The sequence below is a fragment of the Oculina patagonica genome, chromosome 7, assembly GCF_052425735.1.
Source record: "Oculina patagonica isolate OP01 chromosome 7, crgOcupat, whole genome shotgun sequence".
Taxonomy (NCBI): Eukaryota; Metazoa; Cnidaria; class Anthozoa; order Scleractinia; family Oculinidae; genus Oculina; species Oculina patagonica.
The window spans coordinates 1980145-2007207 of NC_135764.1; the positions used below are offsets into that span (position 1 = coordinate 1980145).

The window sequence follows — 27063 nt, forward strand, 5'->3', positions numbered from 1 at the left end:
TCTCGGCGACGGCTCAACCCGGACCACTCGATTCGAAGTGCAATGCACTAGCCATTTGCAAACTGCGTTTCTCCACACGCAATAAAATACTTCTTAAAAATAAAATAGCATCCGCCATTTCCAAAATATGATGTAAAACTATACATAGGAGAAAAACGGAAAGTTGAATAAAGATTACAACAAGAATCACAAGATTATGTGGAATTGGTAAACCTGATAATTAAAAAAAGTAGTTTGATTCACCGTACCTTTTGTCCTGCAAGACCAAGTGCTCCTGGATAGCCCATCTCGCCTTGAGGACCCTAAGGGAAACAAATGAACATATATAAACTAAGATCATTGACGGAAAGATTTCACTTTTCAAGAGACAGCAGATTGCTTAACATATGGCACCAAGAAGAGTTCGCAAGCGCCCTTTTTTGGTCACAAGATGGATTTGTAACAAAACAGTCGCAGGCTTTGTATTTATACCTTTGGTCCTGTATCGCCAGGAACACCTCGTGATCCTCGACGTCCCGCTCGACCCTAAAATAACACAATTAAAATGAGTAACGAAAGTCAAGCTTGATAATAGTGAGCCTGCTCCGGTTAGACTGGTTTCGTGGGGCCCGTTTCTCGAAGGACCCGAAAGATTTTCGTACCCGGAAAGCTATAGTTAAATTTCAAATCTTATGATTACCGAGCTAACTTTTATTCACATACTTTCAATATTAACAGAAGTTTTTGTTGTTTAAAGATAGAAATAACTAAAAATGGCTTCACGGGCCCGAAAAGTTTCTGGGCCTTTCAAGAAACGGGCCCCTGGCCACAATCTGGGGGCTTGAAAATGAAATCTATAATATTATGTATGAGCAATTCAAAGAATGGCGGATATTAAAACCTTGCTGGGTTAGCAGTTCATCAATGTTTGCCATCGTTGGAATCCAACAAGATGAGAGACACTGAGTCATCTACAGCTTCTATCTAACTATATATAAAATCATCGCATGTGTAGAGTTTTTGAAATGTCTGAACGTTGCGGAAATACCTTTCTTCCTCGCTGGCCAGTTGGTCCTATTACACCAGGTCGTCCTATTGGGCCCTAGATTAATTACAAGAATCAAAATATTACAAACAAAAATGCATGTATTGATGTCAGAGGTAATAAAAGAAATAAAATAAGAAAATATTTTATAACATTCCGCGCGGAAAAATAAATAAATAAATGAATAAATAAGCGCCGTCACGAGCGTAATGTTCCTATCATCGGTTTTTGGCGTCTCGGCAAGAGTTATACCTCTGCTTCTAAAAGATGTAAGAAGTGAAATCGAAATAGGATATTACGAGAGTATAGAGATACTAATCTTTCGTCAGGACACATGGAATATTATTGTGTTTTTATAAAGTTATCAAAACGATTAGCAACATTTATGAAACGTGAGGCAGAGCGGCACAATCAATATCGACTTCTGTGAGTTAAAACCGGTTTAAAACTTGATACTTTTTGGCAAGTTTCGCATTTAGTTGCTTAGAAACCAGGTAGAACAGGGTGTCCCTTGATAATTCTTTAGCTCCATTACGCATGTGCACAACAATTACTGAATACCTAATGAATTACTCACTCTGTCCGTCCTGAAGTCCTAATGAAAAGGCACGGTAAATAGTCCGTTCAATTTTCGCGGTTTTAGGTAATCAAGAATGCTGACATTGTTCATCATGCCGCAATATACTTCACCTGATTTCCCTTGGCTCCCGTACTTCCTCTTAGTCCTTGTGATCCCGGGGCACCCTAAACATATTTATTCATTAATTTACGGTAAGTTAATTGCAATCAATAACCAGTAACGATTTGTCTTGGCGTTTAAACATTTTTCATAATTATATAAAAAGCCTAAGGAACTGAATAGTTTGCAACATGCTGGCACTTTTGTGTTCTCAGATCATAAAATTAAGCTGTTAGCGGTGCAAATTCAAGCACTGGCCTTTTAAACCGAGTATTTTCGTTTTCTACCTGCATGCCACTGCTTGAGGCAACTCGGGACCACGCAATCGTTTTAATCCCTTCCCCCCCCCCCCCCCCCAAAAAAAAAACAAAAAACAAAAAAAACTTCCCAAATTCTTCCTCGTGTGATCATCAGGCTATCATGGCAAATGCAGTCGAATTCCGATAACTCGAACCTTCAAGAGAATCGAAAGAGGTTCGAGTTAGCGGAAGTTCGAGTTACTGAGGGTTCGAGTTTTCGGGATTCAACTGTATACACGCGCCTCTGGTTATTGCAACTCACATACCCTCTCCCCTCTTCGTCCTTCTGCGCCTGGTTGACCATAAATTCCCTACAAAATATGGAAATTAGAACCAGAAACAAAAAACAAAGAGAGTCTGTTATTATTGGTACAATTTGCTAGATTTGCACTTTTGTGAGATTCAACATGGACGGTTTCTCACGAATATAACTCCCACGCATCTGACAGGTTAATGCTATTGTTGTGTGAGTTTTTAGATATTCAGGTATTTTTTCTGTGCGTTATCTAGTTTTTTGCTATTCCAGGTTTGACGGAAAAAATCCGAACATGTCAAGAGAAAGTCTTGCTACTTCCCTCAGTTCAAAAGTTGGATCAGCCAGCTAAATCTCTTAGAAACAGCTCCATCAACACTTACAGATCTTTTTTCCGCGAAGATGAAAATGTTACTTACCGCAGCGCCTTTCTGTCCTCTTTCTCCTGGTGGACCTAAATTACCAGGGACGCCCTAAATAACAAGGAGTGAGTTCTGGTTTAAATACTACGTTAGCCAGTGTCGCTGCGCATTAATCTACGTCAAGTGTTAAAAACCAATTACCTCAATCTTAAAGCTGCTATGTCACGGGTATTTTGCGGATTTTTGGTCTAACCTTTTCTGAAATAAGTGGTAGGCAACCTACCTTATTATAGGAATATAACGAAGCACTTTAACAACGCGAACTAAATTTACGCGTAATAAAATTAACGCAAATTTTAGAAAAGTTCTGGTTAAATGCTTATAGGGAAAGTGTTTACATCAATAAAATTAACGCGATTTTTTTAAATTCGCGTTAATAACATGTATCGTTAATTTCCTATAATAAGGTAACCCATGAGAAACACTATCTTTCAACATCTTTAGGAAGATATAACCTTGATTTACGGAGAGAAATTAAAACACGGGTATAAATATCGATTTTTAGAAGACACGCGGAAACAACTTGCATTGGAAAGTTTAGCCTCAAGTTTTCAAGTTATAATCCATTTCCATCCTAGCCATCCGCAGCCAAAGACGCTCGTTATCAGTTTCAGTGCTCTAAGGCAGCAACTGTTAATAAAAATGGACCAATATTTTTAGGTTTCCTACAACACAAAATAATATATATTTTGGCTGTTCAAAAATCTGCTTAAATGCGTGACAAATCCCCTTTAAGCTCTGTTAACCTCATGGTTGATCGACATCTAGCTTCTTTCTTTTGATAATATTAATACCTAATCAAAAGAAAAGCTTACGAGAAATAAGCTACTAGTCACTTTTGGAAAATAATTTTGTTTTAATGCAATTTATCGAGGCTTTTTCTGAAATTTCCCGTGCAAGCGTTGTGGTTAAAAGGTAATTTAGCCTCCCGGAAACTAGATCTGTGAAGCTTCAGGCGAAACCCTTCGATATGGACCAACAGATCTGCGTGCTCACTAAACAACATACGTAATACATACATGTTACATAGAAACGAATAACGTCGGGATTAAACTTTCATACCGTTATTCCTTTGGCACCAGGACTTCCATGTTCACCTGCCCGACCGCGTCTCCCGACATCTCCCTTTTGTCCATCAGGTCCAGTAGGTCCGGTATCCCCGTTTGATCCACGTGGCCCGCGCGTGCCCTGTGGACCAGTGTCGCCTTTGGGTCCCGGTGGCCCGGCAGTTCCTGGATCACCAGTTTCTCCGGGGACTCCCTGAAATGTTAAGTGTGAAGGTTTTATTTAACGATTAAAACATAAAAAACTTTGTCTAGCCATCCTCTATGATTCGAGTTATTATTTTTCTTTTCAAAATGCCCTAAAGGCCGGTTGGGATTCAACTTTCACTACAAGATTCCACTTAGAAGTACGTTATTATGTAATTCGCAAGACGTAGCCCATGTAATTGCCATTTTCTTTGATATTATACTAGCTTGCAGCCCAAGTCAGATAACTAGAAACGCAGTTAGGAGTTCTGTTACTTACTGCCGGTCCCTCGGGTCCTGGTTTGCCTCTCGCACCTTCCCGACCCTAATATGGAGAAGAACAACATGTTTTAGTGTCAGAGGTCAATCACCAGTACTTATACTTAACCTGAACACTTGAACAGTTGCTTTGTTCAAATAGCGAAGCGCGCAAGTGACGTCACAACTTAGACAACACTCAGAAAAACAAACCGAAATAGCAGACGATTTTCCTAAAACACTTTCTAAAACAGCCAGTGTTCCTAAAACACTTTCATAAAACGAAAACTTCGCCTAGATTACTTCTATTTCTCGCGGAACACGCTGATGTTTTCTTAGCCTCGTGGGGGTTATATTTATTTGAATTCTAGATCTATTTTTAGACCTCGCGCGCTTCGCTGTTCGCAAGACTAAAAACAATGTTTATTTGCCTTGACACAAGAAATATAACAATAAATTATAATCATAAAGATTCAGTGCAAGAATTAGCAAATGCCGCTCGTGACCTCACTAAAAACCTGCTCCCAATTCCTCTTCCTCTGGACAATGTTGCAAAACCTCTCCTAATTCTAGCGCCGCAGGTGGAATGGAATTGTTAGTTTGGAAACTATTTTAGAAGCGGAAATGATAGCAATGACAATGTATCGCCAAGATAATCCAGGTTATAGTTTGATTGACAAGTTGCATATTACTCTTCTGTTCAACTTACCTCTGCACCAGGATTTCCCGGACGCCCACTCTGTCCACGTGGTCCCTGATCTCCCTGTAAACGAACATGAATCAAACAATAATGAACTTCAGGGTAGAAGGAATGTGTTCAGTTTCCATGTGAGCTGAACACCCGCCCCCAAGGGGCTGAACACATAATTTATACAGTATGTGAGTTTTCATGAGTTGGTCTCCTTCATGCAAGTTTATTTATTTATTGTTGCAGTTTGATGATGATGTTTAATAGACACTCATTGCAGTATTAATAACTGAATTACAGAGTAAAAAACAAGCTAAGGTATAAATATAAACTATAAATATAAAAATTACAATATATATACAATAAAAGGTTCTATTATAAACAAGCTAGAGCCTGAGCCTTTATTCTTTAGTGAGACGTGGTCATAACCGGCCAATTTCTCATCGCCAAAACTATTTATGAATTGCATACAGGACGTATCCCTCTTATTACACTGACCTTTCTCCCATCGCTGCCATCACGTCCACGTTGACCTTCGCTCCCCTAATATGTTAAAAATAGCATTGTTCGGTAATGGTCACAACAACAACAAAAAACTATTTCAACAAGTAGAAACAGTAAACAGAAAAACCCACTTAGCTATTAAAAAAGCCAAGTAACTCACTAATTAACTAAAATGACCGTGTACGGACCCGTCACAACAACAGTCAGCCTTACGCGCGGCGGCCATAGGCGCCTATGGCCCCGCGACAACTTGACTGTTTCTCTACAAAAGTTGTCTGGTCTGGATCGTTTGGAACGCAATCCCAGAAATAACCAATAAATCAATTAAATTAAGTCACGTGCACAAACCGTTTCGCCGAGTTGGCCTTGATCTCCTTTCTCTCCTTGGCTACCTTGGTCTCCCTAAAACCACACACACAAACAATTCATGTCATTTGGGAAAGAAAGCAGATATGATCATTTGTAAAGTGAGCTATATTAGACTTTTCGTTATCGGATCTAGATTAGGGAAGAAAATAGGCACACCCCACTTTTATTTTTGTCCGACTTCCTAGTGTATAATTTTTTTTCACTGACAAAGCTTCCCAAACTGAATAACCACTGCATGTAACTGGAATGAATTATATGTATTATGTGTTTCAGTGGTGGCAAATCAATGGTGGTTAACAGGGCCGTACCTAGGATTTTTTGTCTGCGGGGGCAAGTTTTAATGGCGGGGGCAACTGGTTTTTTTAATTTAGTTTTTTTTCTTAGTTTTTATGAACTTATATAAACGAAGCTTCAGTAATAATACAATAAGAACTCAACAAACAGGAAACAATGCTTATAATGATATTTCAGGACACTGGCTTTGTCATAATCCTTACAAATAGTGAAAAATTTGTATGTTTTGATGGAAAGATAAAGAAACTTACCCTGTCACCCTTGATTCCTGGTAATCCACGTGCGCCCGGAATACCGACTGGTCCCTGGAGCAAAAATATACAAAAAAATCGTATCTCAAGAATTCTGTTGCTGGTTAAACTTTTAAAACTGGAAAACTTGATTAAGTTAAAACACGAAGAAGCTCTTGTTGTCGTTATAGATTCGTTCGCTCTCTTTTTATTTTGTTCGTTCGTTTGTTCGTGTTTGTTGTTTAGTTCTGGCGTTTAATTTTTCGTTAAAGTTTCGTTCTTCTCGTCGTTCGTTCGATTGTCCGTTCGTTCGCTCGTTCGTACGTCCATTTTCTTTTTAGGGCCGTATTACCTGCTCTCCTCCGGGCCCCTCCTCGCCTGGCTCACCCGTAGGACCGGGAGCTCCCTGCGACGAAAAGATAACATAACCACTTGTAAGAAACTTGTAAGAAACAACACAGGACTAACGCCTGATGGCAGGTTAATACGGGACAAACATAATAATATACACTGATGTCGCTTACGTCATCTCCATCGCGTCCAGACATGCCTGGAGGACCCAATAAACCGGGATCACCCTGAAACGAGGAAATAATAAACCTTGATAGTAACGCTACAGTCGCTACTTTAGTAACAATTGTCATGCTTCAGCCACTACAAAAGTAACAATAGTCACGCTTCAATAGCTACAACAATGATAATAGTTACGCTACAGTCGCTACAACAGTGTCAGCTGTCACGTTTGAGTCGCTACAACAGTGACAATTGTCACGCTACAGTTACCACCACAGTCACAATAATCAATTAATATATTTAAAATAAAATTTTATTTTTTACTTTTATTACTAAAACAATCTTTTATCTTTTCTTTCTCGGAGAAATTAGCTATACAGCTACCTTGTAAATCCGAGGTGAAATAAAGGTGTTTTGATGTGATACAGTCGCTTTTACGGTAACAATAGTCACGCTACAGTCACTACATTAGTAACAATAGTCACGCTACAGTCACTACATTAGTAACAATAGTCACGCTACAGTCCCTATAATGGTGACAATGGTCATGCTACAGTCACTGCATCAGTAACAATAGTCACGCCACATTCGCCACAACAGTGACACTACTGAGTCACGCTACAGTCACTACATTAGTAACAATAGTCACGCTACAGTCCCTATAATGGTGACAATGGTCATGCTACAGTCACTACATCAGTAACAATAGTCACGCCACATTCGCCACAACAGTGACACTACTGAGTCACGCTACAGTCGCTACAACAGTATCAATAGTTACGCTACAGTCGCTACTGCAATGATCCTCAGATTTAATGAAATGGGGTTTAATAATTAAGTAAAAAACTTTTAACAAAACTAGATTTTCAGGCTTTTATTTGGCACTAGCTTCCTGCACAGGCCTACAATCTTTGTAATGTTGACGTGGGAGCTAGTTTGGTACTACATTTGTCACCAAAACAACATGTTGCAGAAGGTGGTGTAGTATCGGTTGTGATTCACCCTTCATAAAGCATGCCATATCATATAACTACCATGCACTTTCAACGTTTGTTTTAACTCAAGTTTTTATTGGTGATGTTGTTATTAAATTTACCGGTTTTCCTGTATCTCCCGGCTCTCCCATATCTCCTTTTTCTCCTGGTGTACCCTGCAAGAAAAATAAAGGTCACGTCTTACTTTTTTTTTTTTTTTTTTTTTTTTTTTTTTTTTTAAATAAAAAAAAAAAAAAAAAAAAAAAAAAAAAAATGAGAAATAACAAACGATATTTTTAAGACCAGTCAAAGAACCCCGGCATAATTGGCCCCCATTACAACGAACACATTGTCTCAGCCCCTTGGCACTTGTTTCACGAAGCTTCTTCTTGACGGACCACTGTTCTTTTAAATAACTTGAAGTTTAACGTTGTCTTCTCGAACGTGCAATTTCGGATTTTAACTGATGATCAAAGAGCTGTTGCAACCTGTTAACATGTATGCACAAGTTGGTTTAAGGATGTCCAATGATTACTTACATCCGGGCCTCTAAAACCAGGAACCCCAGATCTTCCAGCAGGACCCTATGAAAACCAAGTTATTCGTTGTTATTAAGAGCATTCAATTAATAAAATGTAACTTTGCATGACAGTTCTCAGCAAATATTTGCTTTTTTAATTTACAATTCATGTCTAAGATATGGCTTAAAAGTTAGTAATTATAATAATTAACTCGAGCCTATACGGCTAGCGGTTCCTCCTTTAGGCGGTAAGTGATCTGCAGGGCAACCAAAGTGGTCTTGCAGGACTTAGCCTTGCGCACATTATGCTATGGTCGCGTTTTCACCTCTGTTTTTTTTTTTTTTTTTTTTTTATGTTTTGGTTGTTTCTGCCCCCCCCCTACCCCCTTTTTTTTTTTTTTTTTTTTTTTTTTTTTTCCGGCATGGAAACCTCCTGTTCGTGTCTCCCAGGTCCGTAGCTAGCGGCACCCACTTAGTCTAGTCTATCGCTGGTGAGATTTAGTTCAAACTAAGTTTAATAAAAATGGCAGAAGAAACGTTTACCGGTTCTCCAGGGGCGCCTTTTATTTCAAGGAATCCAATATTGGGTCCCTTGGAACCACTTGAAATCTGAAAAATATAAGCATCGGGGTTATACAGCGAAAATAAATACAATTATGATTTACATTATCGATAAAATTATGCCATAACAAACACAAATTATTGCCACTGCTACAAGTCGCTCTCTTGTTTGTTATTTGACCGTTACAAAGGCTGCAATCACTCCCCCGCGCATAATGATAATCGGTAGCCAAAAAAATGATACTTTCAATTTTGCAAGCCGCAAATGCTCAAGCCAAACTCAATTCAAGCCATTCTAATGGGTCGGCCACTGCGCAGCAAAAAAAAAAAAAAAAATACAAAACCAACAACAACGTTCTACTTACAAGGCCAGTAATTGGTCCGACATCTGGACCATCCGGTCCGGTGATGTTAAAATTTAAAATTACTTTCCCAGGTGGTCCCGGGGGTCCAGGAGGTCCGAGTCTTCCTTTGGGACCGGGGTTGCCCGGCGTGCCCTGATGAACAAAATGAATGTCATGGGATCAATAAAAAATTTACAATGAAGACTCTAAGCTTTTAACAGGCACTATAATAATTAATAAAATACAGTTAACTGAGTTTTACGGTTTCATGCAGTAATAAACGCTTTTAAATGCTTGCCAGTATAACCAAGATGTATAAATAAAAAATAGTGATCATTATCAGTAGTAAGGAATCGGTGATATTCTTAGTTTTGGAGGTCAATGCTTATTATCAGGTTCAGCTTTTTAATCGGAAATATCTCTGAAAACTTGTACCTTCCGTTTTCTCTTGATAAGCCTTATAATTACCAAAAGAAAAAAAAAGTCCCTGAACATCACACATTCCCAGCAGCACAACAAAACGTCACCAGCTAGAGCTTTATCCCGGGCTTTTTCATCAGAAGGCAAACATACGAACCACAGGGACAGCGCGGTTTACGTCTAGCAATCAACATTTTTAGGCGGTGACGCCTATATGTTGTGGCCCGTGGACGGGCAATGTTACGATTACTCCAATCGAGTAGCACTGGGAACTAGGCACTTTGTTGTTTACTCAGTTTCAGTACGCCATCTTTGATTGTCATGAGTACTGAATCAACTTTAGAGCATCCATCGGCAAAACGCGTTTGATTTCTAACGTACAGTTAAACAGAGTTTTGGGGTCAGGGGAGAATGATGTACTGATAATTGTGAAATCGCTTAAAGAACTTTTTTACCGTTGTACGTGTATTCGAAGTCGGCATACGTGATGGCAGACTAAGTTGACTGATGTTGAATTTGACGAGTGACGGCCGGTTAGTGCCATAACTTTTGAAACCTTTCCATCAAGGAGACCGATGGCAGCGGTATCTTGATTAGATTGAAAGGTGAGCTATCTGAAATTTTGTTTGCTTTGACGTGCATTGTTGTCGATAATATTTAAGTTTAAGTTATTTTCTTTTCTTTTCCCTTCGCGACTCGCCATCTTCATTTTACTGCTTTTGTTCGGGTGTTTATCTCAAGCCATTAAAAAAAAAAACAGTGACGGTATCCGTATTCCTATTTGTATGAGAAGCCAGAATAGAAAGAACTTCCACCCTATTCTGATTTAGCTGATCTAAAATGTTTTTTTGATAAGTTGCATAAATGCATGAAAGTGATTCTAGTAAGCGGTGTTGACTTCATTACATTTCAGACCATTTCAATACGGAAATGTCACACAATCTTCAGTATTGACTAGGTGTGGAAATCAATCCTGGGCCTTTCTGTTGCTAAATGACAAAGTTCATAATGATTTAATGTATTTATCTTATCATACTGTAGGTTTGTAATGTATTGGAGGTTCATTTTGTAGTCAAGGCAAATAAAAATTAAAATGAATAAGAAAAATGCAATTTCTGGGATCCTTGTAAAGCGTCATCGCCTGTGCATGCATGTATGCGTGCCGGTTATTTTAAGGAGCGATTAACAAGTTCACCTTAATTCCACGGTCGCCTTGAGCTCCTGGAGGGCCGGGCGGGCCTTTGTCTCCCTGAAAACAAACGTTCAATCAGTTTCTTCTTATTTAGGAAATAAATGTTATCCTGATCGGTCCGAAGACAAGTGCAAGGAACGATTAGGCAACTTCGCTTTCCGCCAAAATAATCATGAAGAGACTTGGGAGTATTCTACTTTTTCCTGGATTGGAAGCTAGTCATTAACGGGTTTTCCCTCAACATTGATTTGCCGCTATACACCTGATTTCAGAGAAGCACTGTGAGAGTTAAGTGTCTTGCCCGTGCAAGAACACAACACAGTGACCCTGGCCAGGGCTTGAACCAGGACAGCTCGATCCGTAGTCCAGCGCTTTAACCATGATTACGACACGGCGCCTTTCAATGAAATAATCAAAACACACTAAACACTAACAATAACATTTCATACTTTCATGCCCTTGGGTCCGGGGTCACCTGGTGGTCCGACCTAAAAAGTGAAAACAGAAAGTATAAATCAAGCTTGCAAACTTTTCCCGTTAACTCCATTTGCGAATTCATCCCAGTATATATCTCGAGTAACTGAGAATCTTTCAGTAACTTTGATTTTTCTTGTTAAAAGCGTGTGAATAGAGCTCCACATCTTGAATAAAGTACTCACCCTGGTGCTCACTTAACATTTTGTAGCAAATTATTTGATTCTGGAATGTAGCAATTAGGGATAGTTGCTGGTTGATCGTTAGAAGCAATAACATGTTTGCTTTGGTTTCGTACTTGCCTAACACTATGAACGTGATCAATTGGTTCATAAACTGGTTAAAAATGCTATTAAAAGACGACTTACCCCTCTCTTTGTAACATTTTTTGCACAATCAGGCTAAAAAGAAAACTGATACGCGACCTTCCCTCGCTTTTCCAAACACCCACTACAATGTTTGGCACTGTTTGATGAGCTAGAGAATTACTTTGGTTTGAGCTTTTCGACCGCAAATGCGCAGTGTTTTCAATGCTTTCTCTTCAATAAAGGCCTCAAATTATTTTTCGTTTTTTAGTTAGGCAGGTTAGGTGTCCACAATTAGTAGAAGGGACTTTTCCCCTACAGCTACTACAGATTTGACACGTTTATAAAGTTGTTATTATTGTTATTATTATTATGAAGCTAAATTGAATATTTAAGATAATTTGAAGACTCTTACCCTCCTTGGGACTGTCGTTGGTTAAATCACATGAAACATAACAAAAAAAAAAACAAAGGTAAGCGCTTCTGCGGTAATGACCCAACATCTAATTTATGGTTTTGTTAAAGAGACAGTCAACCCTCTCTTAACGAACACCTCCATAAGAAGGACACCTGGTGATGGTCCCTGCCGTTTTTCAGTCATTTTACTGCAACTAAACTCCCTATAAGACGGACACCTCTCTAAAACAGACAGTTGGAGCCGGTCCCGACGGTGTCCGTGTTAGAGAGAGTTGACTGTATAACAGATAACTCGTTAAGACATTTTTTTTTTCTGGAAGATCGTTTCTTCGACTAAAGTGGCTGCTGAGTAGAGGTAATGTTAGCAGTAACTTATTGATCCAAATTCTGGGACTCAAACAATTGACTGCTGATAAGAGAGGGTGAGCGGGTAGTTAATACAAATCTATTTGGGACAAATCTGAGCTTATCCTTACAATTGTATTCATTCTATCACCAGTTGGGCCAGAGAAGGAAATAGGAGAAATAGCGCATCTTTTCAAAACAGAATTCGTTTAAGTACAACATGCCTTCCCCTATCTATGCATGCAAGCGGAATGACTTTAAAGGGACAATGTCACGGATTTTAACAGATTTTTTAACAGTTAAACTCTATATTTGTGTCCTAGGAAAACTTTAAAATAATGGTCCGTTTTTTATTAACAATTTCTGTTTTAGAGCACTAAAACTTTTTAAAAGCGCGTTTGGCTGTGGATGGTTCGAATGGAAATGAATTGCAATTTGAAAACGTTAGCCAAAGTTTTTAACTGAGCTGTTTCCGAGCGCATTCAATAAAAAACGGTATTTATAGCCGTAGCTTGATTTCTACCGGCAAGTTAAGGTTATATCTTTCTTTAGATGTTCAAAGATAATGTTTTTATGGGTTAAGTTGCCTACCACTTATTTCAGAACAGTTTAGACCAAACACCTGCGAAATCTCCGTGACATAGTCCTTTAATAACGATCTCTTTATCACTTACCAATTTGGGCTACAGACACTATTTTCTCAACAGGAGGACCTAACCCGTTGTCCGCCTTACACCTGTAATCTCCAAAGTCGTCCTCGGTGTTAATGTCCACAAAGATGGTGCTGTCTTTACCCGTGATTGTTGTCAGTTCAGTTCCATTGGGACTGTACCACGTGACTGTAGGTATAGGATCACCGTCGGACACGCATTTTAATTCCACTTTTTCACCAAGCTGAATGGAGGCCAGTGAAGTATTGATGTGCGTTATTTCAGCTGGTTCTGTTGATTAGGATGAAATGCATTAATATCAATAAATAGACCCGTTTATACATTTAACCCATCTACATCCAATTTTTGCCAAAAATGTCGTTATTTTTAAGCTACCGACGCCGTTTGTTTTTCAATTAAATTGACAGATATTTAACAATTATTCCATGAACGAAGCACGAAGGGCCGAGTTGGCTATAACTATCTCATATCCAACAAGTGCGAGTGGAGTAATTGTTTTATTAAAAACACCCAAAGAAATACTATATTTGAGCTTCTCAGCTATTATCGTTGATGCGTATCGGCTTCCATATTTGTGGTTCATGGAATATGAGCTCATATACCATTGCCTGTTAACCAACCAAAACTCAGGAATTGCAATAAACCATGGCTAGTTTTTAATAATAAAGAGATACCTCAAGAATGGCGAACGTTCTTTACTCCACCATAAGCATTTCAATTCGTCGTTGGTAATTCACCTTAAGCTGAAGCATTTTGTGCCTGGTATATCTTTAGCCTAAAACTATGATTGTTATATTTGAAGGTAATTTAGGTATTTGAAGGTAAATTCGTATAACGTAAAAAGTGACATATCTTGCACTACGTTTTTTCCCTGTGTTTACTAGAAATTAGCAAAGTAATATTAAGTGAAAGGCATGTTATAACTTACTTCCACACTCGTCTGTGTTGCAAACTCTTGATTCCTCGCTATCTCCGATACAGACAAGTCCACCATTAGACGGAGGGGGATTATTACAACTGCGAGTATGAAACTGAGTTCCCCCGCCGCACGTGACTGTGCACACGCTCCATGGACCCCAATCAGACCAGTTACCGTCGACTGTAAGAGATAAAAATGATAGGTAGATAAATCAAGTCACAATCGGCAATAAAACATACAGGGTTCGTACGCATCTTGAAAACCCTTGAAAACCTTTGAATTTCAGGAGTTCGATTTCAAGGCCTTGAAAGTACTTGAAATTGGTTTTAGGTCCTTGAAAGTCCTTGATTTTTTTATTAAACGTCAAAAGGCTTCAAGGCAATGAAAGACCGCAAAAATAAGTGATTTTTTTTAAGTTCTTCAGTAAGCACATCAACGGCACAACAGACTGAAAATCGTTGATTTGGGGTAGATTCCATGAAAAAAAGTCCTTGAAATTTCCAAGAAGGGTCCTGGAAAGTCCTTGAATTTTTGGCCTGAAAGAGTGTACGAACCCTGATATTCAGACCTTGGGTGTCTAACCTGCGTTTGTTCCCGTCTTTAGGGCAGGATTACATTGCAACAAACCAGGAATGGTTGTTTACAAAATCAATTGATTGAACTGTGATTTCGTGAATTATGGGCAAACTGGAAGAGCTGTTCACGCTAGGATTTTGAAACACAGCAGAGTCGTCTGTACTTTCGATGCTAATTCGAAGATCGCTCAGCACCTACATCAACATGACCACCACATGGACTTTGACAGAGAACGAAATTATCATAAACAACTGTTCTTGGGAAGCATGGTATTCCCAAAGTGGCCCAACTCAGGGAATGACCACGTAGACATTCCTAACATCTACACCTTCTGTCGTTAATTTGCTCAGTGACTTCCCACACGTTAGCATATCTGCATAATTTGGGTATTTTACCAAATGTAATTGTGTGGGATTTAGTAAAAACTTTCTTTTCCAAATACGTGTGTACTCCAATGACGTCCTTCCAGTTACCCAAAGGCCACTTTATTTGGACAGATTTTGTTAATCTTATCATCATGATTTTATAGATAGTAATAAATACAATAGAAAAACATTTACTTGGACAGGGGGCATCATTGCACTCTCTTGATTCCTCACTCTCCCCAGGACACGGCGCTCCTCCAAATTGTGCTGGGGGATTGGTACACGTCCTTGTTCTTTCCTGCACTCCGCCCCCACACGTGACAGGACAGTCGCTCCAGTCCTCCCAATCAGACCAGTTTCCATCAACTGAATAAAAAGTTTAAGGAGCTACGTTACAGATAGCACAACTTGAAAAAAAAAATTGCCATTTTTTTCAAGTTTGTTGTTGGCAATCTGTCTTAATCTTTATCACGATCGTACCCATCCTCGCTTATTTTCGGTAAACTATAACTTTTTTAGGGTTTTCTACCTTACAAAGCTAATGTTTTTTTAGGGTTTCCTTCAATTTTAAAGACACTTTTTAATACCAGAAAAAATGACTGAAAACACCGAGAAAAAGCTACGTTAAAAGATAAAAACTCCAGAGATAGATACCTATCGATGTCAGGTATAAATCGCCAGTAAGGCGAAATAATTTTTTTCTAAAAAATACATCTTTTTGTACAACTTGCCAAATCAGTCACTCCGTAGTTTAGCTTCTGTAATTAACTTGAATGTGAAATTTTACCAATTATGTTCGTGTAAATTTTGTAACAACGTTTTTGTATCAGGGTAAATAAACGCGCTGCTGTTGTAATAAACAGAAGTGCAATATATTTGTAAAGAAACAATTAATAAAAGCATAAATACTTGGACAGGGCTCTTGATTGCATGATCTTGTTTCCTCACTATCCCCAGGGCACGGCTCGCCGCCAAATGTCGGCGGGGGATTGGTACATGTTCTCGATCTTTCCTGCACTCCGCCTCCACAAGACACAGAACAGTCACCCCAGGCTTTCCAGTCGGCCCAGTTTCCACCACCTGTAATAAAAGTACGCCGGATATTCAACAATTTTTAGAACAAATGTAGGCCAGTGATGTCAATGATATTCTCAAAAGACTCCCTCGCAAACAAATCTTTATGCAATATGGCATGCCCTTAAAAGTGTTTATATATTTTTGCTTCAATTACGTACTATTCATTCATCATACATCTCTGGCCAATGTGAATAACCAACAATGGACGCTGTTGTTTCATTAAACACTTCACTCTTTTATTTTAAATCTTTATTCATAAATCGACTTGATGCTATAGTTGATTTAAACAAAGCGACTGAAAAGGCGACAAAAACTGTAAGTGTTAAATGAAACAGATGGGTGAAAGCTTGCGAGACAAAATTTCAGCGTTGGAGGTAGCGTTCGATTCACAGGCTCGAGAGATTTCCGCTTCTTCTCTGATATTTTAGTGTATTGTGCTGGTATAATATCCTGGTCGTGAAAGGCTTGACAAACCTTTTTGAAATATAAAAGACAAGCTTTACTGAATAGAGAAAGCTTAAGTTTATCGTGAAAACATGTTTTCAATTTCTGAAAAAATGGGGGTGGGTTTTCAAGTCCTGTGAATTGACTGCTTCCTATATATTTCTTTTGTTACATTTTTTAAATCTTGCAGAGTTAATTGTGCTATTCGTATTGGTTAAATAACGATTACATAAAGTGGCATGGCATGGCATGGCATGGCATTACACTACACTACACTACATTTGGAAGGCCCTAAATGACGTTAACATTTAATAATGATTTGAGCCATTCTTTGTTTTAAGTTCCTACAGCCATCCTCTTTCTTATTTTAGGTTAAACGCAAGGGCTACTAGCTGTTAACAGGAGCGTATAATCCAATTAGAAATCTAGAAATGCAAAAAAATAACGATAATTCTCGAACATCCTGATATTCAGTCATTCAAGATTTATTTATGGTAGACAACAACAAGTTGCTAGCAATTTGTCTTGATAAGTAATAACTTTGTTCGCTAAAACGTCTACAATTCACAGACTGAAACCTTTTTCACATTTGTAAAGAAATGGTAAATTAATAAAAGTGCTACTGTAAACGTAAAACCAAAAGTCAAGTAAGAAAACCATCAAGCTACGGAAGTGTGTAATTTTTGCAGTCAGCACACAACCATTTAAATACTATTGAAGAAATGTCTATAGCAGCCATATTTTTTATTGGTGTTGTTGAACGTTGTTGTTGATGATGATGTTGTTGTTGTTGCTGTTTTTGGGTTGTTGTTGCTCTTTTTGTTGCCGATTGGGTCGTCGTCGTCGTGGTGTTGTCATTGTTGTTGTTGTTTGCCTCAACAGATCTCTAAAGATCTTTGAAACGTTTCAGACTCTATAAACTGGGTTACCATGATTAAACCATTCATGTATTTACCTGGGCAAGGGATTTCGTTACATGAACGAGTTTCGTCACCACTCCCAGGACAAGACTGCCCTCCAAAGGCCGGCGGGGGGTTGGTACAAGTCCTTGATCGATTCTGTACTCCACCTCCACACGTGACAGGACAGTCGCTCCAGTCTTTCCAGTCAGACCAGTTTCCATCAACTGAATTGCAAAGTTTAATATTTATGCCATTAATCATGATTGTATGTTGTTGTTTTCGAACACTTGTAAGCGAGTACACAAGAAATTGAAGAAACTGGAACATAATAAGCTGAAAGGTTTATTATTTGAGTCTGTTCCCTAAATAAGGACGTATTTTATGATTTACAGGAAACTGTTTCAGTGTTATAAATCAATTATAGCTTATAGAAAAGCTACAAATCTTAAAATATCCATCGGGCAATACCAATGCATGACTTTGGATTTCATATCGTTTACAAGAATATTAAATCCACTAACATTTGCATGGTTTGATTGTGTAAAACAATGTAATGCGGGTATTTTAAACAATTTGTACTTTTTACAAAGATATAAAAAAAATTACTTGGGCAAGGAGCTTCATTGCAAGCTCTTGATTCCTCACTCTCCCCAGGGCATGGCGCTCCTCCGAATTGTGCTGGGGGATTGGTACAAGTTCTTGTCCTCTCCTGTACTCCTCCTCCACACGTGACAGGGCAGTCGCTCCAGTCCTCCCAGTCTGACCAGTTTCCGTCGACTAAATGTGAAATTAATTCGATCAATATTATTTTCCTTCTCATAAAAATCTCATTTTCAAAATGTATTGCTGGGTGTTTTTTTTGTCACTTCCAGGGTCACTTTTAGGGTACGTTTTAGTAGTGCTTTCTTTCGGAAAACCTGGCATAAAGTCTTGATTTACATTGATGTCCTTTTAGAAATCTTTAACCTATAAACTTTATAATAACTTCTCATTTAATTTAAATTCCCTTGCAAAACCTATTCCCGTCGTAAGATAAGTCGAGATACCATCTTCATTCCATGCAGATTTCACGTACGAAAGGGATGCGACCACATCTGTTCATCACCTGGATGAGGACTGTCAAAACAAGATCGACTTTACGTCGTTACCTCCAAACCATGTAAAGTTATTAAAATAGCAGAAATTTTACTTGGACAAGGATCTTCATTGCACGATCTCGTTTCGTCACTCTCCCCAGGGCATGACTCTCCACCAAAGGCCGGCGGGGGATTGGTACAAGTTCTTGATCGATTCTGCACACCGCCACCGCACGTGACAGGACAGTCACTCCAGTCACGCCACTCAGACCAACTACCATCAACTGCAACAACGAATTGGTATGAGGCAGAGTTCCAATAGAAAGATAGGAGTCGCATTACCCCAAGAAAACCATAAAGAATATAATAACAAGATTCGCATCAGCTGCCACAACGAACTGGAATGAGACAGAGTTCAAATGGAAAAATACGAGTTACAGTCCCCCAAGAAAACCATAAAGATTATTATAAGAGCAAAAATTACTTGGACAAGGTTCCTCATTGCAAGCTCTCGTTTCATCACTCTCTCCAGGACATGACTCTCCACCGAAGGCCGGCGGGGGATTGGTACAAGTTCTTGACCGATTCTGCACACCGCCACCGCACGTGACAGGGCAGTCACTCCAGTCACGCCACTCAGACCAGTTACCATCAACTGCAACAACGAATTGGAATGAGAGAGAGTTTCAACAGAAAGATAAAAGTTGCATTACACCAAGAAAACCATAAAGAATATAATAACAAGATTCGCATCAGCTGCCACAACGAACTGAAATGAGACAGAGTTCAAACGAAAAAAAAAACAGTTACAGTCCCCCAAGAAAGCCATAAAGAACATTATATGAGCAAAAATTACTTGGACAAGGTTCCTCATTGCACGCTCTGGTTTCGTCACTTTCTCCAGGGCATGGCGCTCCTCCAAATTGTGCTGGGGGATTGGTACAAGTTCTTGATCGATTCTGCACACCGCCACCACACGTGACAGGACAGACACTCCAGTCCTTCCAGTCAGACCAATTACCATCAACTACAAAAATGATACTGTATGAGACATGCGTCTCAAATGGGTGGAGAGAGAATTACAGACCGCCCAAAATAACACCAACATCATGACAACAAAGTAAAATTAGACAAGGACCTTGCTTCGTCATCAATCCCCTCGAGCCGATCGGGATCCCGCCTCCTCTTGATAGAACAGTTATTCCTCACTTGATTCAGACCTAAAGCAGTCTTCTCCATTAGCAACGAAGCGAGGTTTTTTGATACAATAGGTAACCCTGTGACGTTCAACAAACTTTTCATTTGACAGATACGTTTTCCCGGTGCACGTTTTTCGCTGCAAGTTTGTTCGCTACATTATTACCGTTTTTTTGTGAATGGGCAATTTTGATTACTTTGCTTGTCTAATTTAACCTTGTAAGGAGTGATGAATTAAAAGTTATGCAGTGATATAACAGATAAAAAAAGGGTGGTCACTACTGGGCTACGAGGGAAAGTTTGTCTATGACATCGCACAAACGTCCTTCCAGTCAGTTTCACTTCAAAACCAGTTCATTTCAAATACGCCACCGAATCATGAACAAACAAAATAAATCACACAGGTTCATTACCTGGACACGGATTTTCATTGCACGCTCTTGATTCCTCACTCTCCCCAGGACATGGCGCTCCTTCGAATTGTGCTGGGGGATTGGTACACGTCCTTGTCCTCTCCTGCACTCCACCGCCACACGTGACAGGACAGTCGCTCCAGTCCTCCCAGTCTGACCAGTTACCGTCAACTAACGATGCAAGAAGTTCACTTTGTTACATTACCAGTGGTGGTAAAGTTGACTGGGAAAGTGTTACCATAGTTATAAAAGAAAAGAAGATTTAGAAAACGAAAGTACATAACAACATTTCGTAAGCCAGTCATAAACGACCAGATATCTGAGCCATCAAATAAAGAGAAAAAGAAAAAGCTGTGTACCATTACACGTGCAATAATGACCACAGCAGGCGTGCTTTTTCTTGGAAACAAAACAGATAAAACAAATTGTTCAAAAACGATCCGATGAAAATCTACTCAGGGTCTGAAGAAGAGTGGTAGAACAGCTCGAAAAATTGCCGAAGTGAATTGGATAACTTCGGAAAATCCCTTTAATGGCACTGACGTAATTTATAGATAACTTTGCTGATGGAAAATGGGTGAAAGGGTTGTACCCTCTGCTCATTATAACAATACAATTTTAATTTTTTTAATTTTTATTCAATACTAGATTATAAGATCAGTATAAATAATTAGATCTTAGATTAATATTGGACAATTCATAGAGTTCTTGATAATTTTTTTCTATGTATTTTCTTTGTGCCCCAAATAAGTACGGGGTTTCCCAGGCTATATCTATCTGTCAAGATGAAAATTTTGGTGAGATTATATTTTAATATTAACAAGAAAATCAGAGTAAGCGAAATTCGGAAATCAATGAAACTGACAAAATTACTTGGGCAAGGATTTTCGTTGCATGATCTGGTTTCCTCACTATCCCCAGGACATGGCTCTCCTCCGAATTGTGCTGGGGGATTGGTACACGTCCTTGTTCTTTCCTGCACTCCACCGCCACACGTGACAGGACAGTCGCTCCAGTCCTCCCAGTCTGACCAGTTACCATCAACTAACGATGCAATAGGCCCAGTTACTTCCATGTTATAAGAGTGGAAAGTCTATTGTGTTTATGCTTCACGTTTTTTGTGTTTTTCTTTTACAGCACAGAACGTTTTTACGAGCCGGTTTGTTATTACCAATACATCTACCTTAATTTCGCGATTTTGAGGTGCATATATTTCGCGACACTTAAATTTCGCGATTTTGAGTAAGACACAATTGAATTAAACAAAATTAAATAAAAGGAAAAATAACGTCAAAATTATCAAAAACGCAAGGGCGGGACTAAATCTCGGCTATAGCAACAACAGAGCAGTTCTCACAATGTCTACAAGTAGACAAGTAGGTTATGCTCGTACGTGCATGAGTTATTGTTCTTGAGTCAATGGACGACAACATCCATTTAGATTGATAAATCCTTCCTTGATTGGTACTAAACTTATTCTTTCTTGATTATTGACATACCGTAATGATTCGATTAAGCGCCCTCCTTCCAATAAGCGCCCCCCTTCGAATGTGTTTTTGTTAATAAGCGCCCCTATTCCAATAAGCGCCCCCATTCTTAAAAGCGCTCCTATTGTGGCTAACTGACCCTACTGAAGTTGTCGACGTCGAAAAGATAAACTCACGAACATTCACCGTACCGTACATGTATATATTTACTGCTAAAATGAACAATTCTTGTAAAAGTAACTAAGCTTTCGACAATTTGTTACCGTCACAGTTTATGTTATTGCTAGTTATTTTGAAATATATTAAAGTTTTGTTTTGAACATTTGGTTGTTTCGTAAAAAAATTAAATAAGCGCCCTGTCCCAAATAAGCGCCCTGTCTCGAATAAGCGCCCTCACTTAAGGTGCCAAAAGTAAATAAGCGCCCCGGGCGCTAAATCGAATCATTACGGTAACGTGAGTCACTTAATTTTCGCATCATGTTATGTTCGCGACACTTATTGTTCGCGTCACTTTAATTTCGCGATTTTTTTTGGAATCGCAAAATTCGCGAAATTAACGTGTCGCAAAAATTTCATGTAATAAGGTATTTATTTGAAAGTTTGTATTAAAAAAGAATGTGGTTGTAGATCGAGACAATGAATACCATCCAGACGGAGATTCTGTCGGCCAACTGCACACGATGACACAATTACCGTGAAGATCAAGGAGATTCATGATCTAAACACACGCTCCAATTATGTTACCTGGACACGGTTCTTCATTGCACGGGCGACTTTCTTCAGCCTCCCCAGGGCACGAATCTCCGCCAAAGGCCGGTGGAGGATTGGTACAAGTCCTTTTCCTGGTCTCTTGACCGCCTCCGCAAGTCACAGGACATAACGACCACGGCTCCCAATCGGACCAGTTTCCGTCGACTATGTTTAAGTAAAAAATGGTCATTGGCTACAAGTAAGTGTTTTAGGAAACCGTAAGCACAAAACCACGGCGACAAATTGTACACTGCCGAAATCGGAAGAAAAGGTACGAGTTTCGTGATCAAGGTGCCGGAAAGAAGCGAAACGAGAGGAGGCCGGTGTTGAAGGATGAGACAGATGAAGGGTATTGATGGCCACAGAACCTGACTTTGACATGATAGAACGAGGTCTTAATTTATGAAAATATCGTGTTAAAGCTTGCGATAGGAGTCTTTTACAAGAAAGAAACTGGCAACAGTTGCAGCTTGTAAGAAGAGACCATTACAAGAAAAAAATCTGGCGATTACAGCTTACAAGGGGAGACTTTACCAGGAGGTTTAAGTTACATGAGACTAAAGTATCATTTAGGATTAATAATAATAGCAATAAATAAGTTAGAAGATGAATCTTTTGATAAGACTTAAATAAGAAGAATAAGTCGTTGCAAGTAGTTTTTGTATGGCGCACACAAAACCATCTTAGTCGCTACAAAAAAATAGCCATAATGAAATGTAATCGTAATCGTCATAAACAAAAAGAAAAAAAAAATCCACGAGCTTGTTTGCTATTATCCGATCATTTGTAACTAGCACAGCACGATTTCTACTGTATTTTAGCGTCTAAGGATAAAGGAAAAAAGGTACTTTTTGCAGTGTAATAAGAATTAAAAAAGGAAAAATAAAATGTTCAATGTCCAGGGCTCAAAATAATTTTTCGTTTGTAGAGCCGGTCATGTTGACCGGCCAAACTGATTTTAGCTCGGTCATGTGTCGTTTCTGACCGGTCAAAATATTAAAAATAAAAGTCGCTTATGTGCTCGTCGTCTTTTTTCGCGTGGTTGAAAAGGAACCCGCCATGTCTTCACTGTTTAGCCTTTTCTTGATACCCTTGTAAGATGCAATAGTGACAAGTCAATTAACTGAGGCAAAATTCAAACATCTTTCACGCTGTTTCACCTCTTTCGGGCTCGAATCAAATGTCTAGTTACAAAGCTTCGAACATTTTTCCATGCATGTATTGTTCTTTGACATTTCGCATAATACTTTGAGCCCTGAATGTGTTTTTGTCACCCTCACTTTAGAGAGTGGCGACACGAACTCAAAAGAACCCAATTAGACCAAACGCTGACAAGATGGTTCGAGTACGTGCAAAAACGTTATGAGTACCAGATTCATCTTTGCTGTCAGGAAGATCCACCGAAACAATAAGTATTATATTAAAAGGCCATGCTAAGTTGAACAACTTCAATTGAAATGCATGCCAGTATTCACTCTGTATCGGAAGGTCCTGGCGCATTTCTTTGGCGTATTTCCCATAATAAAATTAAGTAATTATTTTCCCGATCGAATATAGGCTACCTAACGGTCTTGGGTCTTTTTCCATTTTCACTTACTTGGACAAGGGTCCTCATTGCAAGCCTCCGATTCTTCGGCGGGACCTGGGCACTTCTGTCCTCCATTTTCCGGGGCAGGGTTATCGCATTTACGGGTACGATTTCTAATGCCGCCACCGCACGTCACGGTACAGTCGGTCCATTCTTGCCAATCCGACCATTCACCATCAACTATAAAGACAATCATTGAATCTTAAATTAATGCAAACAATTATATGATGGTTGATGCGGTGATCTAAAGAGGTAAGCACGATGGATTCCGAATCGAGCGGTCCGAGTTCGAGCTATGGTCGGGGTCATTGTGTTGTATAGTTGCTCTCCACCCGGGTGTATAAATGGATATTGTAAGGCCATGCTAAGGTGAGCAACTTTGAAATGCATGCCAGTATTCACTCTGTATCGGAAGGTCCTGGCGCATTTTTTGGCGTATTTCCGAATTATTTGCGAATATAACGCTGCGGGGTAACCGTGCGATGGACTTGTTCCCCAACAAGGGACTGGGTGGGATTAGATAACTGGCGATAAACGCTGGCCTGAGCCTGTTGGCTTTTTTTTTTTGGTGGGGGGGGGGGGGGGAGTCACTAGGCTTGATCGCAGTCATAAAAAAAATATTTGACTAGCAGACCATACAAGGTCAAAAATTAAGGTGGACAAAGTCTGTTGCAATCCTAGGGATCGTAAGGCAGACAGGTGTCGAACTGTAAAGGTTAGAAACAGAACTTACCTGGACATTTTCCTTCTTTAACGTCTGTCGCGATCTCATCAAGGGCTTCAAAACTCTCTGCCAAGAAAACAACGGTATCATCTGTGGCCAGTGTGACTAAGTCCACGAGGATGACGCTTTTCCCGATACCAATTGACATTACTGTTATGCCTTTATCCTTTATTGGTGTTACAGCACTATCCAGTACTTCCGTGGTTGACCTTGGGTCACCCCTTGGAACTGTCTGCGATCCATCAGTCATAATAATAGCTATCTAAAAAAGAAACTAGCGTGAGGTTCGTATTAGGGAAATATTGGTCGTTTTCCCAATTTTATGGACCAAGTCAAGGGCCGAGGGCGAGATCCATTAAAAAAACAAGAACGAGGTCAATATACCCCTATAGTTCCCTTTGAATAGAGAATAAACAAATTAAAATATTGCTCTGATTTTCACCTTTAAAGGGAAAGATGTTAAGAAACACAAAGGCTGAAAGTCTGATACTCCACGTACATCAACAACCGTATATCCTATGCCAAACCTATTTCTGTTACAATAAAAATTAAATACGCTGTGCATGCGCAGTGACCCTCGAAAGCTCGATCGAACATTCTACCCTTTCATTTGTTTCATTTGATTTACCAAAAATCGGTATAACGTAGATCTGATCTACAAAAAAATACCAAAAGAGAGACGGTAGCATTACTCTGCATCATCGACTTGAGTAAATGAAGGAAGGTAACGTAGGAAAATGCAACATTCTTAACTCGTTTCTGCAAATGGTTACATTGTACCTTATTACGTGAAAATTTCGCGACACTATAATTTCGCGATTTTGAGGTGTGCATATTTTGCGACACTTAATTTTTTTGCGATTTTGCGAGAATTTTGTATTTGTATTTTGAATCACTTTAATTTCGCGTTTTTGAGTAAGACACAATTTACATTTCCTTAGCAATATTATATTACATGCCCTTGAATTAAAACAACGACTCCATCAAAGGAACAATGACGCCAAAATTAACAAAAACGCAAGGGCGGGACTAAATCTTGGCAACAACTGAGCAGTTCTCACAATGTCTACAAGTAGGTCATGCTTGTACGTGCATGAGTTATTGTTCTTGAGTCAATTGACGATAACATCAATCTACATTGAAAATTCCTTCCTTTAGTGGTACTAGACTTATTCTTTCTTGATCACTGAGATATGTGAGTCACTTAATTTTCGCGTCATGTGATGTTCGCGACAATTATTGTTCGCGTAACTATAATTTCGCGATTTTTTTAGAATCGTGAAAATCGCGAAATTAACGTGTCGCGAAAATTTCATGTAATAAGGTACATGTTCTAGTCTTCTCGGAAAAGGACGATAAACCGTGGGGCCCGTCTCCTGCATCTTCAGTGTAATATGGCAAACAGGGGACGTAAAAGAACCCACACACTTATCGCAAATAGTAGGTCACGGAGTTCCCGGTGTTGTGGTCTGGCTTTGTTTCACGGGTTGGTGCTTCACATAGGGTAAACCTCACTGCGCCTTTCCCTCTTGGACAGAATTGTCCAAGAACAATTACTATGACTGCCATGGCTTACCTTGGCGACGTTTAGCCTCATTCCACCTTTGGCGGAAAATATTTCCGTGTCAGCAAGGGCAAGCGCCTTGTCAATGTATGTAAATCCACGTGTATGTGGCAGACTGGTAATTTTTCGCTTCACGTTGACTGCATTAAGCTGCGCTCCACTGAAGTCATTGAAACGAAGCTGAACCGACGCATCAGTGCTGTACTCAATAAGAGCAATGTGTGTGCCGCTCTCAGATATGTCAAATCTGTCCACTAATCGTTCAAGAAACTCTTTGAATTTGCCAAAGTTCCTTCTACTTATACTTCCTGAATTGAGGGAAGAAAGGAAGAATTAACCCGTGTTAGCTTGTATTAATACATATATATAGTATACTCTTTGTTTTACGTTTACAGACCCAAGTGGTAAGGCATTTTGTACCCCATCCACATCAAAGCGAAAACACGTTTAAATTCTCTTTAGTTAAAGAGGTTTAAAATTGTTTTCTTCAGAGAAGTTGCTAGACTGATGTTTGTCGTCTTCAAATTTAGCTCAATAAAGGGAAGGTTAGAGAAGAACAACTCAAAAGAAACTCATAAAGGCCAAAAGGGGCATGGATGGGCAAAATCCAAGAAGATTAAAACGAATTGCGTTCGGGTAAAGATAAGGACGATACATCGAAGGTCCCGTATCCTGTATCTTCATGTAATATGGTCAGCAGGGGACGTTAAAGAACCCACACACTTATCGCAAAAAGTAGGGCACCAAGTTCCTTGTTTCACTGGTTGGTGCTTCACATAGGGTTAACCTCATTGCGCCTTTCCTCCTTGGACAGAATTGTCCAAGAAAAATTACTATTAACTAAACTTGAAAAATGTAGGCCCGACTTTTTTCAAGTTTATCTCAATTTGTATGAAAGTGTCATTTACAATACTCGAAAATCATCCTTGTTTGTTATGTGGCCGTGATTTTGCCAATAAATGTTTTTTGCTCTGC

The 27063-nt window shown here is 39.3% G+C and overlaps 1 protein-coding gene across 10 annotated transcripts in view; it reads right to left on the reverse strand.

Annotated features, from left to right (window-relative positions):
- LOC144661308 (uncharacterized) overlaps positions 1-27063 on the reverse strand; it is a 63452-nt gene that overhangs the window by 28232 nt on the left and 8157 nt on the right. For 2 of the 10 annotated variants that reach the window (XM_078522011.1, XM_078522012.1), the window contains exons 4-39: positions 26101-26396; positions 24534-24786; positions 23810-23980; positions 22207-22377; positions 20849-21019; positions 19976-20146; positions 19222-19392; positions 18850-19020; positions 18479-18649; positions 17896-18066; positions 17343-17513; positions 15776-15946; positions 15062-15232; positions 13935-14105; positions 13010-13276; positions 11989-11999; positions 11244-11282; positions 10798-10851; positions 9204-9335; positions 8821-8886; positions 8297-8341; positions 7880-7933; positions 6795-6848; positions 6623-6676; positions 6292-6345; positions 5726-5779; positions 5372-5416; positions 4895-4948; positions 4208-4252; positions 3740-3937; positions 2675-2728; positions 2269-2313; positions 1715-1768; positions 1028-1081; positions 472-525; positions 249-302 (exon numbers count right to left, since the gene is read on the reverse strand). In XM_078522011.1, coding sequence (XP_078378137.1) covers positions 249-302; positions 472-525; positions 1028-1081; positions 1715-1768; positions 2269-2313; positions 2675-2728; positions 3740-3937; positions 4208-4252; positions 4895-4948; positions 5372-5416; positions 5726-5779; positions 6292-6345; positions 6623-6676; positions 6795-6848; positions 7880-7933; positions 8297-8341; positions 8821-8886; positions 9204-9335; positions 10798-10851; positions 11244-11282; positions 11989-11999; positions 13010-13276; positions 13935-14105; positions 15062-15232; positions 15776-15946; positions 17343-17513; positions 17896-18066; positions 18479-18649; positions 18850-19020; positions 19222-19392; positions 19976-20146; positions 20849-21019; positions 22207-22377; positions 23810-23980; positions 24534-24786; positions 26101-26396 — 4142 coding nt within the window. The remainder of the gene's footprint in view (positions 1-248; positions 303-471; positions 526-1027; positions 1082-1714; positions 1769-2268; positions 2314-2674; positions 2729-3739; positions 3938-4207; positions 4253-4894; positions 4949-5371; positions 5417-5725; positions 5780-6291; positions 6346-6622; positions 6677-6794; positions 6849-7879; positions 7934-8296; positions 8342-8820; positions 8887-9203; positions 9336-10797; positions 10852-11243; positions 11283-11988; positions 12000-13009; positions 13277-13934; positions 14106-15061; positions 15233-15775; positions 15947-17342; positions 17514-17895; positions 18067-18478; positions 18650-18849; positions 19021-19221; positions 19393-19975; positions 20147-20848; positions 21020-22206; positions 22378-23809; positions 23981-24533; positions 24787-26100; positions 26397-27063) is intronic. The other 8 variants (XM_078522014.1, XM_078522015.1, XM_078522013.1 and 5 more) reach the window with 8 other exon arrangements.